Source organism: Notolepis coatsorum (assembly GCF_963971535.1).
Source record: "Notolepis coatsorum genome assembly, chromosome: 16".
Taxonomy (NCBI): Eukaryota; Metazoa; Chordata; class Actinopteri; order Aulopiformes; family Paralepididae; genus Notolepis; species Notolepis coatsorum.
In genome coordinates this window covers 40,370,334-40,386,013 of record NC_140180.1, presented here as the reverse complement: position 1 = coordinate 40,386,013, position 15,680 = coordinate 40,370,334, and the positions used below count along the sequence as shown (strand labels likewise).

The window sequence follows — 15,680 nt, the reverse complement described above, 5'->3', positions numbered from 1 at the left end:
GCTGTTAGCTGAAATGTGTGTTTTGTGTGCAGAGGTTCTCTGCAGACCCAAGCAGCCAAGCTCGAGACACAGAACATGCTCAAGTAAGTTTCATGTCCAATCACCACGTGTCCTTCTCCTCACAACAGAACGACAGGATTCAGGTCTAAAAATCTGCAAAATGCCCCTCGACATCAAGCTAACCATAACCCCTAACGCTATAACAGTAGTTAATTAATAACCCTATATAAAATGAGTTAATAATAGTAATAATAACTCCTTTACCTTGTGTGGAGTGACCCAAAAAAAACGCTGGTCCTCACTAGGGATGTCGCGATCAAGTCTTTCTACCCCCGATCTGAGTAATTTAATATTCAGTATCTGCCAATACCGAGTCCCGGTCCGTTATTTGTATTTTCCTAGATAATATAACACATCAAGTATGTTAAAGTTAGTCAAACCCTTTCAATGTAAGGAAGATATGCTTTGTAATTGAATAGTTCTGCTTAAAGCAAGAAAATCCCTTAATGGTTTTCCTTCAAATAATTTCAACAAAAAAATGATCTAAATTTGATTGGGCTTAATAACAATCAATACTGATCAATTAAAATATGCCGTGATCAGGCTCCGATTCTGAACTGTCCCATCGGGACATCCCTAGTCCTCACAGCTGTAGGAAAAGAAGGACACACACACATACCTTCTTTCCCCAGCAGGAAGGAGTAGAAGCAGAGGTGGTTGATGCTGAGGTAGACCCAGCCCTGCCGCGGCACACGCCCCTTCCAGTAGCTGCACGAGTAGTAGTTGACCAGCTTCTCCTCGTCCGGCATGCCAAACAGCTTGCGCATCTTCAACTCCGCTTCCCGGAACTTGCCGGAGTCCTCGTCCTCCTGGGCCTGTTTGCTCTTGTTCTCCTCTGCGATGATGCCCTGAGAGAAGTGAGAGAGTGCAGATGTGTGTTGGCATCAGGGTTGGGGGGTGGGTGGTCAATTCAATCAATGAAAGAAGGCACTTCTCTCTTCAAAATCCAGTGATTCAAATATTAGTGAAACCTATCAACAGAAAATGCTCTTCACTGGCAACTACAGTGGCAGTTTACATTTGTGATTAGGGATGTCCCGATCCGATCACGTGATCAGGATCGATCACGTGATTTTCCGAAGATCGGGATCGGCAAAAAATAAATAAGAAATGGGATTTTTTTTTTTTATTCAACAAACATGACCTTGTTCACGTCTTAAACTCATACTGAGGCCTTAGTTTTGGTTTTAAATTGCATATCATCATTCATTTATTTATTGTCACACAGAGCAGAAGAATTTTGCCAAAACAAACCAATAGTATCCAGCTGCAGAACGGCAGACCAGCCACACTCTCAGACCCAAACGCATTTCCTTTGATTTAATTATACATCAAATGATTTATGTCAAGGATTGCAATGCCTCGCTTGAATGAAGTTAACTTTTCACCTGGATAACGTCAACATTCAGGGTGAATGTAATGTGAGAAATTGGGATACATTTTTTTTTTTTTTTTTTTTTTTTTTATCGGATCAGGAAAAATCTGTATTGGTAGATACTCAAAATCACATGATCGGGATCGGGAGCAAAAAAATGTGATCGGGACATCCCTATTTGTGATGCATTTGTGTTTGTATATGATAGGCCACTGGAATCAATGGTTTGCAGTTTGGATTGCAGTGGAAGGCCCCAATAAATCACTTTGACAGCACTTAAGTTAACAAGCAAGAGGCTTGAAAATAGATGGGGAGGAGGGTTGTTTACTGAATAACAGAGGCCTTGAGATGCCAACCTACTTTGCTTTTGATAATGTAGCCGACCTACTTTCAAGTCACGTGAACTGGTAGATCATCTCAGAACAATTTCGCTTTGCTGCTGCTGGAGAAAACTTGAATCACGATGCAGCAATTTTGGCAGTGGCAATTCAAACTGATGTCAACGGTACCTACCGAGATTTTGCCCTTGACGAAGGTGGTTATGTCTTCGTCATTGTCAAATATGGAGAGGGTTTGAAGCAGATTGGCCTCCAGCCACTCCCAGTGCTCTGTGATCTCCTTCCTTGAAGAGCCTGGTGAGATAAAAGAAACATATTAGTGTCGTCACATGAAAAACTCTGAAGTAGAGCCCGACCGATACTGGATTTGTGTGGCCGATGCCAAAATTGGGAGTCAAATATTCCGATATCGATATAACGGACGATATTCTTCCTTCATTCATTCATATATATGTATGTATAAATAAAAGATTTGTGAAACATTAACAGATTACATTTGAGCTGGAACCAAACTAGTTTGCATTGCATTTTCTATTCCATATTCTATTCTAAATAGCTTAAATCTTCACAAATTAATTTGATGAATTTATCTTTATATTAAGGTAATAGGTAGGTATATTAAAAAAGAAACGTAATGAGTGACACTGGCAAGATGTCTGATGTCATCTAACTTTAAACCACATATTCTGTACTCTACCAAGCTAGCAATGAGATTGATGCGTGAGTATTATGACTGCGTTATATGTAAACAATGGAGTTGGAGGGCGCTCTGTTGGACAAACTGTGATGGCACCATTTCTAAATTACTGCAAGCATTTTTCTCTGCCTTAAAAAAGTTTTAATGTTGGCACCTATCGGCCAATACCGATAGTCTGTGATAGGCCAATATTGTTATTCAATATTATTAAATCAGCCGATGGAATAATGGGTCTGGCTCTACTCTGAAGTGTGATGACATCTTGAGTTTTCACCCACCACAGGCAATGTTCCAGAAGATCTGAGAGTCTCCAGTCTGGTGCAGGATCCTGTAGGGAGCCACTCTGGCACTGGAGTCCAGCACAACATCCAAGGTGCCCACCAACAAGCCTGAAGCAAAAAAGGACAGACATTACTAGTCTGGTTTCAGGGTATCGTACCCCTATGCCCAACACCCATGGTTACATTTTCAAGAGAATTTCCAAATGTCACTAGAAGCTTATGACTCTATTCTATTCAGTGTTCTCTGGTATTACCCACATGGATTCAAAGCAGGTCCCCCAGATAGGAAACCAAACATCCATCGGGTATCCCTCCCTGACCAAGGCAGTGATCAGGGCCTGGCTACACCGATTCCGTGTCTCTCCCTCTACATCTTAACACTTTGAGTGCCACGGACGCGTTTTGTCGTTAGTTCATGCCGACTGTTGAATGCCACCAACGCTATATAGCGTTTCTTTGTCGTATTTTTTTGTATTAGCGATTTGAATTCATATTTCATCAATCGAGCCTCACGCTAGTGCTGCAGACTCTCTCTGAGCTCAATTAGGAAAATACCGCCCCCTATCGTCTCTCCGGATGGTACTGCACCCCATTGGATTAGACTGATGGGGGGGGGGGGGGGGTCCAGCCTCCTCATTTTACTTCTCCGGCAAGGCATCTGAAGAGACCGAAGTGATCGCTGAGCCGCAAAACAATGTGGAATACATATTTACAGTACCCAACGCTGAATCAATAAACGCGATCGATATTTGGAATGGCGATCAGGAATTGGAATAATGTTTTTGGAGAACATCTGATCTGAGGTAAGCAATTTATTTTACCAGTCTTAGGGTAATCGGATCTATTTTCACAGAGATATCAGCGTTTGCCCCATGTGTGTGTGTGTGAGTGTGTGTGTGTGTGTGCACGCTGATCAGGAAATGAGAATATATTTTTCAGATCGCTTCTCTAGCGTGCATAAGTACACATATACTATCGATAATCTAGCATTTATTTGAAAACGATTCATAAATAGGCCGAAAAATTACAACATTTTTTGTGTATTCCAGAATATTCCAGTAAATGCCGTTTATCACGGAATCTATATATTTTCCTGAAACTTTCAAGAAAACGAGGGCTTTTCAAAATGCTATAAAACAGAAATGAACCGATTAAAAAACAATCCGTTTCGACAATGTTGACTGCAAACAAGTCATTGATAAGCGAGGGGCAGATTAGACACATAGCCATAATTTAAGATATAGTTTATTCGTTCACAACGCTAACATTGAAGTGGGTGGTGGCATTCAACCATGTTTTTACCATGTTAACAAGTGGCAACCAAAGTGTTAAGGGGGAACTAGGCGCCAATTTAAGAATTGTTACATCTTATTCCTATGGTCCAACAGAACAAAAATATTAGTGACCACAAACCTGAATCCAATTAATTAAAACTACAATGTGTGATGTCAACAGTATAAAGTCTGAAGCTGCATAGATGTTAAAGATGACACAAAGAACACCCAGGGGAAAGTTAAGAAATATATAGGTATATATATATATACACTAGTAGACACTCATCGGTTCCCACCTAAGCCGCACCCTACTGCAAAAACGGATGTACAGTGCACTGCACAGTACTGAACCTATGGAGAGTGATATATGTAGGTAGGTCTGTTGTTGTGCTGTCCTGTCCCTGTGTTAGAATTATGCTGTTGTCAGTTTACAATGTGCGTTTGTCATACTGCGACACTGGTTCTACCACATTTTCACCATGACAAATTGTGAAAACGAACTAATGGTACAATCTCTGTATCTGGTGGATAAAGTGCAATTGTCTCAGATTCTGAATCGCATACAGGAGGGCATTAATTTGCTAACCAGAGGGTGGAGCAGCTTTCCTTCATAGAGCCAGTTATAAGTCATTATAAACCGAAATTGAATGACTATACTGTACCATACAGCCATGTTTAATGATCACGTGACCAGGTGGTAACTGACAACTATAATATCAAGAGAGGCAGCATACATCCAGTGGGCAAGTTTGTTGAAATCGGGCAATTCTTGCTTTCAAAATAATGTACATTAACGATACTGACCAAAAGGGAAAAAAAACATTATATTGTCATAGCCTGCTACAATAGTCTGAACTTGGCTGACTTCACATGACAAGTTAATGTGTAGTGTGAATTAACAACTCTGGTTCTTCAGAGTTGGGTTTAATTTGGACAGGATGGGTCACAGAAGTCTTTCTAGTCAATCAAGGGGCATTACTGTCATCATGAGATGAATGGCCCCACATGTTATTAAGGTCTTTCAAGATAATAAATCGAATTCCATGAAAGACAGACTGAACAGATGTCGGTAGAGACCAATACTTATTAGCCACGGCCCATTTCCCATTCTCTCCAGTGGCGGCGCTGTTGTTTGTTTGTCATCAGCGGACAAGCTGCTTTTTATTGTCCAATTCCTTCCCAGCCTATTTACTAAAGCCTCTAGCTAATAACACTAGCTTGTCGATGGATGCCCTCGTCGTAATTCAATATGTCTCTGTCAAAATGAAGTAACGTTAGACACAGAACAGACTACTGGACACAGCGCAGGCCAGCTGCTCGCTCCAACTCGGAGTCCTAGTGCGTTTGTTGTTCCATGAAAAATTTCTCGATCAAGAGCAACACAAAAATCATAGGTTGTTGTCATCGGATGCTTGCTAAGTTAGATAACAGTTGCAGATAAATATACCGACGGTGGATATTCGTAAAGGTCGCTATTTCGCAACCACTGTTTACAATATGTCCGGCTTAATAATAAAGGGTACTGATGAAATAAGAGACAAGACAGTTGTTAATGCTAGCTGGCTGGCTAAGTTGTTAGCTTCACTTTACTGCCATAACAATCTACACTGCGGACCGTTTCTGCCAGCTAATAGTTGTTCATCACACTGCGATGCATTCACAAACAAGTGTTTTTCTTAAACATGTACACACGCCTGGTTGACAGCTAACGGTACCTGTGATGCCCCCTCCCTTGCCGTGGCCCTTCCTCCTCTGGAGGGTGAAGAAGGGGTTCGCCCTCTCGCTCACCCACAGCGCGTTAGCGAGCAGCACCTCCTCGGGAGTGATCCACATTATTGTACCTTCTTCTATCGAATGACAAGCGAGAGAAAACGTTTATATTGAAATCATGCAACACGTCTCTCTCTCTAACGCGCAATTGTTTTCCTCTCACACAAGCCCGTCCTGCAGAAACGCAGTGCGCTGTAGTTGTTTGGAGTTCTTCATGTCCGCTGGTCCAGACTGTAGTGTCCGTCAGGTTAGCAGCTGCACTGTGTGATGTCTGCAGATCTGTCGGTCACTTCCTGCTTTGGCCTCAAACCCCGCCCCCTTAACGTCGAGTCATTGTATCATAATCAAACCACATTAACTGATTCATTATTGATGAATGGATACAAAAAAAATCGTTCAATTATGTAATAAAAAAAAAAGTAAGGCAACTAAAGAAGCGCATACCAAAAAGTGTTTGAAGAACACTGTATCCTTCACTGCTGTAACATTATTTATAATGCAATTGCCTTGTGCAAAAATGCCTACAAGATGCAAGGGTGGGGAATCCCCTTTTATAATATATTCTGCAGCATGTTTTGTTCAAACATATCAGTTAACAGACTAAGTCAGACTCACCCATTAACTCATGAGCATATACCCTTCTCTTAGTGTCATGGCCTTGGTTTTAAAGGAGCAGGCATGGGCAGTGAGGAATAACTCGACATATCAGGCGAAACCATCAACAGGATAGGCAATAATGACACTTTTAATGCTGAGGCAGTACTGTATGTAACACAGTGACCCGAAACAGTGACAAACACCCCTCTTCATTCACATCACCATCATTACCCCCATCACCACGATCATCATACCATATATCAGATACAAAGACTAGAACACAAAGAACAACAAGAACAAAAGGACAAAGCCCTCCAGCCTGGTCGCTTGTACAAGATTGAGAAAAGAAAATGAAAACAGTGCTTTAATAGGCCACTTTAGAGATATATCATCATGTATATAGATTGTATATACTGAATATACTATAGGTCCCCTTTGAAGGGGTCTGATTAGTACACGCTGAGGGTATTTCATAAGCTTGTTTTTTTTTCTCTTTTCTTTTTTAAAATACATTCAAATGTATTTTTGTACTACAGAGAAACATTAGGTTTTTTTGTCTGTTTTGTTTTTGCTACATGAGAATAACACTGTTTTTTGCATTTGAGTTTCTCAAATTACAATTCACATATTCCACTGTTTTGTCTCCATGGTTACTTATTTTGCTCCGGTCTCTGTCACCGAAGTGTAGGTGAAAAAGAGAACGAGGGCTTTAGGGTGGGTGTGTTCCCAGTCACAATGCCCCTTTCCGCCCACTCCACAGACGGCACCAGTACAAGCTGGTCCACAAAGTTCCAAAGCAGTCTGTACTGTATTCCGTTGACTCGCTTCCAGAAGGACCATCAGAGAGAGAGAGTGTCTTTCTGAATGCACCAGACAAGATTCAAAGGAGGCCTAAACAAATACCAGTTATGTAATCATATATACAGTTTGTGGGGGTGCTGAAAGGTACACTGAATGTGCTACGGTTATGGAAACCTGTGGTTGTTACTAGGTCTTGTTCAGAATGAGACACACCAGAATACTGCAACGTAAGACTAAAATAGTTGTTAAGTTCCCCTACCAGCTCAGCTCTAGAAAGGTTTTTTTATTTTAAATTTTTTAAGAGATTTTCTGTTGAGAAAATGAAAGGATCTACTAGGGATGAACAGATACAAGTATCACTCTGGTCTGTTTTGGACAGGTTTGGACAGAACATTACATTCCACATTTGGAGGAACGTCTTTGATGTACAGTAGGTGGATGTTTCCAAAGGTCTGTTATGGTTGTTGTTGTTGTTGTTGTTGCTGTAGTTGTTGTAGTTGTGTAGCCAGCTGTCTCCCTCCACCTCCCACATACACACACTTCACAAACACTAACGAGGTTCACCAGTGTGCATAAAGGTCATCCGTCCTTCAGCTGAGGGAGGGGAGGGGTGTGGGGGTTGTAGCCATGACTAAGGACTTCATGACTTGTTGTCGTCGTAAAGGTCGAGGGATGCTTGGATGTCGGGGAGCTCCATCTCACAGACCACACTACGTGGAGACATAGAGTTCCTGTTGAAGAAATGGCCACCTGCAGGGGAAAGAAAAGGGAAAGAAAAACTAAATATGAACTTTGTGACCACTTGAGTATTATGATATTAACAGTACAACATAGTTAAACAGCTTGTCAAAGTGGAATTCCAACAAAACTCAGTTTTAGGTTGTAATTGCAAAAATGACATTTTACTAAAGTTTGCCAAGTTAGCATTTACTCAAGCAAGGGAAAATGCAACAGGCTGACATCATCAAATTACATTGTTGCTGATAAGCGACTAAATGACTAAATGTAAATGGTAAAAGACATTTGTATGAAATTTAAAATGAAATAAGTTTATTAAGAAAAAAAAATGTTATACTTGTGTAATTACAACCGAAAATGAATTTCAGTGGAACTCTTTAACTCATTAGTTAATGTATTCAGCATAAAAATATACACCATTTAGGCTATTGATATTATCGTTGGCAGCAGCAGTTTAAAGTAAGTATTAACCCTTTCTCAGCATGCATTTGTATTACCTTGACTCTGTTACAGTGGGATAAATGGGGGATATGTATAAAAAAAAAAAAAAAAAAAAAAATAGAGGCCATATTGATCCGTCCTCTTGGACTAGGAGTGCACGTAATGTTATGATTATTGATATGATAAGGTTCAAATCAGGGATTAGCAACCTTTTTTGAGGGATTATTGAGGAAGACATTTTGTGACGCTTACCATTTGAAAAACATGAAATTGAGCGTTCTCTAATGTAAAGGGTTTATAGAGCATTTCATTTCCGAAAAGGACAGAAATCACACTGGCCAAGGACTACTCACAGGCAAACAGTGTGTTTACAGTGGCTTTTGTGCACACCAAAAGCCTTTGGAAGTTGTTGATCACCTGAAAATAATGTTTTTAGTAAATATCATATGGAAATAATATGAAATATGTTTTTAGTATATATAATGTGAAAATATTAAATGTGTTTTTAGTATATTAAAATGATATGAAATATGTTTAGTATATATCATATAAAGTAATATTTTTAGTATATGTGAAAATATGAAATGTTTTTAGTATATATGAAAATATGAAATGTTTTTAGTATATACATATAAAATATCGTTTTTAGTATACATAATGTGAAAATATTAACTGTTTAGTGTATATATATGAAAATAATATGAAATGTTTAGTGTATATATATGAAAATATGAAATGTTTATATGAAAATAATATGAAATGTTTTTAGTATATATAATATAAAATCATGTTTAGTATATATAATGTGAAAATATTAAATGTGTTTTTAGCTAATTTCATGCCTATGTTCATTTTATGCCCTTTGCTGTGAAGCACTTTGAGCTGCAATCCATGTATGAAAGGTGCTATATAAAGTTATTATTATATATATGAAAATAATATGAAATATGTTTTTAGTATATATCGTTTCAATCGATAAGGGATTTTTCTAGGGACCCCATTTTTACATCAGGAGGTCCGAAACACCAAGCCTGGTTTCTAGAACCCTCCTGGTCTGAAATGTCTTTGTAACATAATTGTGACTAAGAACAGTCGATGGGGTCTCTCCCACTGCTGCATCCTTGTGATCGGCGTTACAAAACATCATCTATTATGTATGATCCTATTTCCTGAGGGTTTCGTGTAGTCATGTGATGATTGTACTGGTGGTGTTTATGGATGGCACCATCTAGCGGAGAAAAATATGATGGCACCAGAATGTAATCAGTCTACATCCTACATCAAATTACTCTTATGAACCTCCTCACCTCGCTGCATGAAGGAATTCTTTTTTTTGTATGCAAACATATTTTTTACTTTCACTACATGCTACCAGAATATCATGTTGTGTATGAATCAATAAAAATGGCATATTCCACATAATGAAACACACATTGAACACCACTGAGTCACTACAAGGAATTTGTATCGGTGATACGCCGAGACGAGCAAGGAAATGAGGAGACAAAAGCCAGGTTTGAAAGTGATTTAATGGCTCAAAGAGCTTTCCCCTAGTTCCCTATGTAAAACACAACACTGTACACACCGTACATGCAGGTAATAAAAAGCTTACAAATGCAACACAGAAAAATGGGGCACAAGAGGGCAGTATGGCCGTATGCCTCCAGCAGATAGATGTCCAGAGGAGAAAACGTCTTCACTCCAGCCATTCAAGTCTAGAAGAGAGAGGGAGCGGTGTTTAAAAGAGAGGAAGAGAAAGATGTGTGCAGCATCTGGAGGAAGCTGGCAGAAAAGCTAGCATTCAAAAGAAGTCCAAGTTCATGATGTCCTGTGCACTGTTCTGCTAAGAGCTGCGTGTGGTCAGATTTGTTTTAGTTTGTGACGGAGCAAGAGGTTCTATTCACATCGGTCTGTTAAAGGACCATACTAGTTTAATTTTGAATTATCTTCATTACCAGAGATCGTCCCTGTCTTTTTTTGTGTCCACTTTTTCTCCTATTTTTTCAATTTTTCTCCCATCCCAATTTCGTGATTCCAATTCTTCCCTCCCCTGTATTGAACGTTGCTAGACTATGCCTCCCACTGGCCGGCTGTAGTGAGGATAGAAGCCTTATTTACCCTAGTGAAAATCACTGTATTATTTATTTTTGCCAATGTTACTGTATTACTTTACTACAAGCTATTCAAATTCGCACCCGACAGAATGTGGAAGTTTGACGTGCAGGGCTTATATATCATTCCATTTAAATAGTGCTTTTCTAGACATACTCAAAGCGCTTTACAATGTAGGGTGGAAATTGTCTCCTTCACCACCACTGTGTACCACCCAACCTTGGGCTATGCAGGCTCAGCTAATTAAGGGGTGTGATTAGGTGGCCTTGATGTCAAGAGACCTGATTGGGAATTTGGCCAGGAACATTGGGGAACCCCCTGCTCTTTGCGATAGGCGCCCTGGGTTCTTTAATGACCAAATTCAGTCGGGACCTCGATTTAACGTCTCATCCAAAGGACAGCACTCGCAGCTGTATGGTGTCCCTATCACCGTAACAGGGGCATTGTTACTGCCAAGTCCAGAGGACAGAGGGCTCCCTGCTGGTCAACAACACCACTTTCCAACAATGGCCTTGACCGGGGCTCGAACTGGTGATCTTATAGTGCTGTACTAAAGTAAAACAACTCAGTGGTTTTCAGAAGGATGAATTACCTATGACTAAGATCTTTCAAGTCTTTGCGTTTAGTAAGGTAAGCCAATATCAACTAAAGCACACACCATATACACCTACGAACATAAAATATGTTAAAAACAGGGGCAATCTCTCTATGGTGAGAAGTCAAAATTAGACTGGTATGGTCCTTTAATACTAACGCTGCAATAATTATTTTTGGACAACTAGAGGGCAGCAAGGAGCTATTGTAAACAAACAATGTTCTTCCTTGCTCCCAAAATGAAAGCTTTTTTCGCCAAAAATCGTGGTGAACAAGGTAGGTAACAATATTGATGTAATTAAGAGATTTGCTGAGAAAAAAACATAATTGACTGGTAGCACAGTGTTTGAGCAGGACACCAAGACCTTAGTACTTTCATGGTGGTCGTTTTGAATACAGTATGTGAAAACTACTGTCTGAAAATCTTTTTGCAGCTTTAAATATGAAATACGTTTAGTTTAGTTTGAAATCAGCATTGGCACATTTCTGATTGTTGGCAAGCAACATATAAGTAGCGTATTTAAAATGTTTTAATTGCGGTTAATCGTTTGATATTTAAATCACACTCTGCAGATTTGATCCTATTCAGATCATGTCCATTGGCATTCAGAATTGGTTCAAAATCAAGCAAGGTGAACCAGAGATAAGTTGACAGACCCAGACAGAAACTGCCTAATGAGGCCAATTAATCAACAGCTGAAAGTACAGACGTCTGACTGACGAACCAACCTTGGATTGAAAATTAAAGCACAACCACAACATATTCTCTGTTTGTTCCAAAAATACCCCCATCACTTTTAATTAAAATTTAACCAGATCATGTCACTGCTTTAATCCTCTTCCTTAATTAAAATTCAGAACCCCTATGATTAAGATGCGTGATTAAAACGAGCTCTGGGTCTATAAAAAGCTAAGTCTGATGCAGGAACTTACTCAGACAAAACGCCAACAAGGCAGGAAGTCAATCAAATCTCATTTTACAATGCTAACAAAGTCACACGGTTGTAAAATGTTATCGTATTAAACATTATAGGATTTATGCATGTGTAAATGGTGTCAGTGAATAAACGTTGTAGTGAAGTGTAAATCCAAGGTTTGCCAAGTTGACATTCTAGGTGTAACGGCCACGACGGAGAGCAAGTGGGAGCAGAACGTCCGCATGCCAGAGGCTTTACGTTGGTGCTAGAGAAGACGTGCCAATCGCAGGGTTCTCCTGTGACAGCGTGGGCAACATTAAGCATCCGAAGCGAAGCTGGTGCCACTGGGCGTGCGTTCCGCGTTCGTCCCGATCCTAGTGTGTCGCGACTGTTGTGGCTGCGTGTGAAGATGTTGAGGTGTAAAGGTGATATACTCACTCGAGGCTGGTGAAGCTGGCAGTGGCTTTGATGATCATGTAGCAGAGTGTGAGTGCACTGAGAAGACCAAAGCTGGCGATAATAAACCACTCCTCTGTCAAACAAAGGAGAGGGAGGAGGGTGTCACTGCAGCCACCAGGGGGACAGAGTTCAAAACCAGAGAAGGCCCCCGGGTGAAAAAAAAAGAGGAAAGGCTGTCTTCTGATCGGAAGCCAGTTGAAAGACGAAGAACGGAGAAGGCAAAGAGAGGATGAGATTTCAGCCAGAATCCTTAAATATCCACGGGAGAGGTAAGTGACAAGATGAGAAGCGGAAGGACAGGGATGCTTTACGTTTGAAATTCACAAGCTCCAAGATTGTAGAGAAAGGCCTGAAAGAACAAGCGTAATGCACCGTGCAAACACTACACACACACCCACACACTTACTCTCATCACACACACACAATAATGCATAATGCACACTGCTATATTCCCACTCCCACTCATGAGCTAGACAGAGAGAGATAAAGAGATGAGTATGCCTAATTCATGACAAGGTTACATTTCTGAATAATTCAAAAGTCGTACAAAATTAACCAAATCACAAAACAAGCTAGAATGGAGGGTAAACCACCTGAGGGTTACCAGCATATTGGGGACATTAGAAATTGGCATCCATATAATATCTACCATAATGCTAAGTCATAACCATAACAAGCTTAGCTGACAGGTGCCATATTTACGCTTTGATTCTTTGTGGAAAAAAACACGTGTATACATGAAAACACTAGAGTTTGATTTGACCCCAAATATCCCTGAGGAAGACATTCCCTCATGAGCCGTAATCTAAGTAGGCTCAGTTTGTGCTTTTTGTCTTTGTCAGGGATAGCGTTAGTGTGGGGAGGGGATAAGCTGATACAAGAAGAAGTGTTTAGGGACCAGACTCCAGCCCAATGCTAAGGATTATGGCATTACAGGCATATAAGCAGACAGTGATAGAGTTAAGTCAGCAAGAGGAGGGGGGGGGGCTTTGGTCTGTGTGTGTGTCTGTGTGTGTGTGTGTATGTGTGTGTGCGCCGTGTGTGTGTGCGCCGTGTGTGTGTGCGCCGTGTGTGTGTGCATAGTTAAATGTATGCAGAGAGACAAGAAGACAGAGAAAATCAAGGTTGGAGAAGCACAAATGGAGATGGGCAAACTGACAGAGAAAGCAAGACGGAGAGATCGATCGAGACAGAGCGATTGAGGGAAAGAGATAGAGAGAGCAATTGAGAGAAAGAGAGAGAGAGAGAGAGAGAGAGAGAGAGAGAGAGAGAGAGAGAGAGAGAGAGAGAGAGAGAGAGAGAGAGAGAGAGAGAGAGAGAGTCAAGTTGAGGCTTTCACATTTTTAAACAGCAGAGGATCTTTTTTGGTAGAAACTCACAAAAACAATCATCTCATAAATCGGAGGATGGTTAATGTGGAGGGCAAGACAGGATTTAGGTCATCGGTTTGTGTGGGAGGGTATTAATTTAGTTTGGAGGGATTTAAGTTCAATCAGTAGGCGCTCCAGTTATTTGGCTTAAAGTGGATCACAGAGAAGTGACTATAAAATACTCTAAAAGATGTTATTGTAGCAAAACTGTATTAGCATTGCTGAGCAGAACCTGTGCACGTGCAATACCCTGGTTTTTATACAGTGAGCGTGTTTACATGCATTATACATTTTCCAATATTACATTCAGGATGCTCCGGTATTCTTGAAGTGGCTAATTTAAAATGGCATATTCTATTTACAATAGATGGGATAAGATCTTATCCCGACTACGAGAGGCCCAAATATGATGGGATGTGCCAATATTACTTACGATACTGAGGTACGCACCTTATCACTCCAACACCTGAAACCCTGCTACCTACTGTCTTTGTCATTTACATGGTAACATTTGTAATATACCGTTTACTTATATATACAGGGAAGATTATTATATTATATAAGACCTTAGCCTGGACATTATACTGTATAGTATTCATGTAAGAGCAGACTGTGAAATTTGGTGCCTGATTGTGGAGTGTGCTCCAAGCAAGTCTGAAAACACTGCACTGTATAATCGACAAGAATTATTCATGAAAATTCAAAAGAACATTTCATAATTGATTAGGAAACCTCAGAGCTACCCCACAGTTATGCCCCCCCGAGCGAAAAGATGTGCGGTCTTTCCAGGTTAGAGCTGAAATCTCTTGGAACTACTCCCTAGAAAGACTCGTGCTGCGGCCTTGAGCAATGAGAGTTGGGAACTGGGAAGCGAGTGAGTGATTCAGACTGATTGGGTTGGAACGAGTGAGAGTGGCTTGTATCTCATAACCATAACCAGTTAGATATCACCCTCTTACCCTCCCCTACCCGTTGTAGTCTTGGAAATCCAAACTTGAAGCCCAGAAAATCTAAATGTTGTGTTTTTGTTTCAAATTTTCTTTTTTCTTTTTTTACACGCTCCAAAAGCACAAACACACACGGAGAGCGCCATGTCTTACTGGTGACAGCGATGTTGATCTCTCCGGTACGTGGGGTGAGCTCTCCATCGGAGGGGATCTGGGGGGTCCCGGGGTGGCGCAGAGGCTCCATGCTGATGGAGGCTTCGCTGGACAGGTCCACCAGGGCCGTTCGCTGGCTGCCGGACGTCTGGCTGCGTCCTATCCTGTCCACGTCGAACGCCACGTTGTCCACGCACGGCAAGTTCGGCTGCAAGGAAGGAACACATGGAGAAGTGGGCTGAATGAGGTAGTACTTTGCTTAACATTTGTCTTAATACAGGATGAGAAGATTCTTTGGCTATTCTGGCAAGATATGAAATGTATAAACGTCAGTCCCAACGACAAAGCAATTATATTCAGATTACTTAGGTTAAGATTTGATGCATAGTCAAATCTTTCATGTCATTATTTTTAAATGTTTTATTAATGTGAAATATGAAATGTATGTATACAGCGATGATTCAATCATCAATAACTGAAAATATACTATATCTTGCACATTCAAGATATCCACAGTATAGAAAATTCTTTGACACACATTGTGATTTATTTGGATTAATTTCAAATTCATTCATTCATTCATTCATCCATAATGACGTTATTTTATACTCTGAAAATGAGGGCTTGTCTCTCAATTGTATTTCAATGCAGCCGGGATTACAAAAAACAATAAGAAGCGATACATTATAATCTAACACCAATTAAATAGACAATAAAACAACATATAATAAACAAATAAATAGTTCACAGAATCCA

The 15,680-nt window shown here is 40.3% G+C and overlaps 2 protein-coding genes across 7 annotated transcripts in view; both read right to left on the bottom strand.

Annotated features, from left to right (window-relative positions):
* Nucleotides 1-5,997, bottom strand: part of tbc1d9b (TBC1 domain family member 9b) — a 46,411-nt gene extending 40,414 nt beyond the window's left edge. For both annotated transcript variants that reach the window (XM_084332529.1, XM_084332530.1), the window contains exons 1-4: nucleotides 5,741-5,997; nucleotides 2,749-2,859; nucleotides 1,949-2,067; nucleotides 680-908 (exon numbers count right to left, since the gene is read on the bottom strand). In XM_084332529.1, coding sequence (XP_084188655.1) covers nucleotides 680-908; nucleotides 1,949-2,067; nucleotides 2,749-2,859; nucleotides 5,741-5,858 — 577 coding nt within the window. In that variant the 5' untranslated portion in view covers nucleotides 5,859-5,997. The remainder of the gene's footprint in view (nucleotides 1-679; nucleotides 909-1,948; nucleotides 2,068-2,748; nucleotides 2,860-5,740) is intronic.
* A 732-nt stretch (nucleotides 5,998-6,729) lies between these two features.
* Nucleotides 6,730-15,680, bottom strand: part of rnf130 (ring finger protein 130) — a 91,942-nt gene continuing 82,991 nt past the window's right edge. For 2 of the 5 annotated variants that reach the window (XM_084331928.1, XM_084331929.1), the window contains exons 8-10: nucleotides 14,925-15,132; nucleotides 12,434-12,527; nucleotides 9,884-10,087 (exon numbers count right to left, since the gene is read on the bottom strand). In XM_084331928.1, coding sequence (XP_084188054.1) covers nucleotides 10,069-10,087; nucleotides 12,434-12,527; nucleotides 14,925-15,132 — 321 coding nt within the window. In that variant the 3' untranslated portion in view covers nucleotides 9,884-10,068. Of the gene's footprint in view, nucleotides 7,944-9,883; nucleotides 10,088-12,433; nucleotides 12,528-12,618; nucleotides 13,609-14,924; nucleotides 15,133-15,680 lie in introns of those variants that run through there. The other 3 variants (XR_014620641.1, XM_084331930.1, XM_084331931.1) reach the window with 3 other exon arrangements.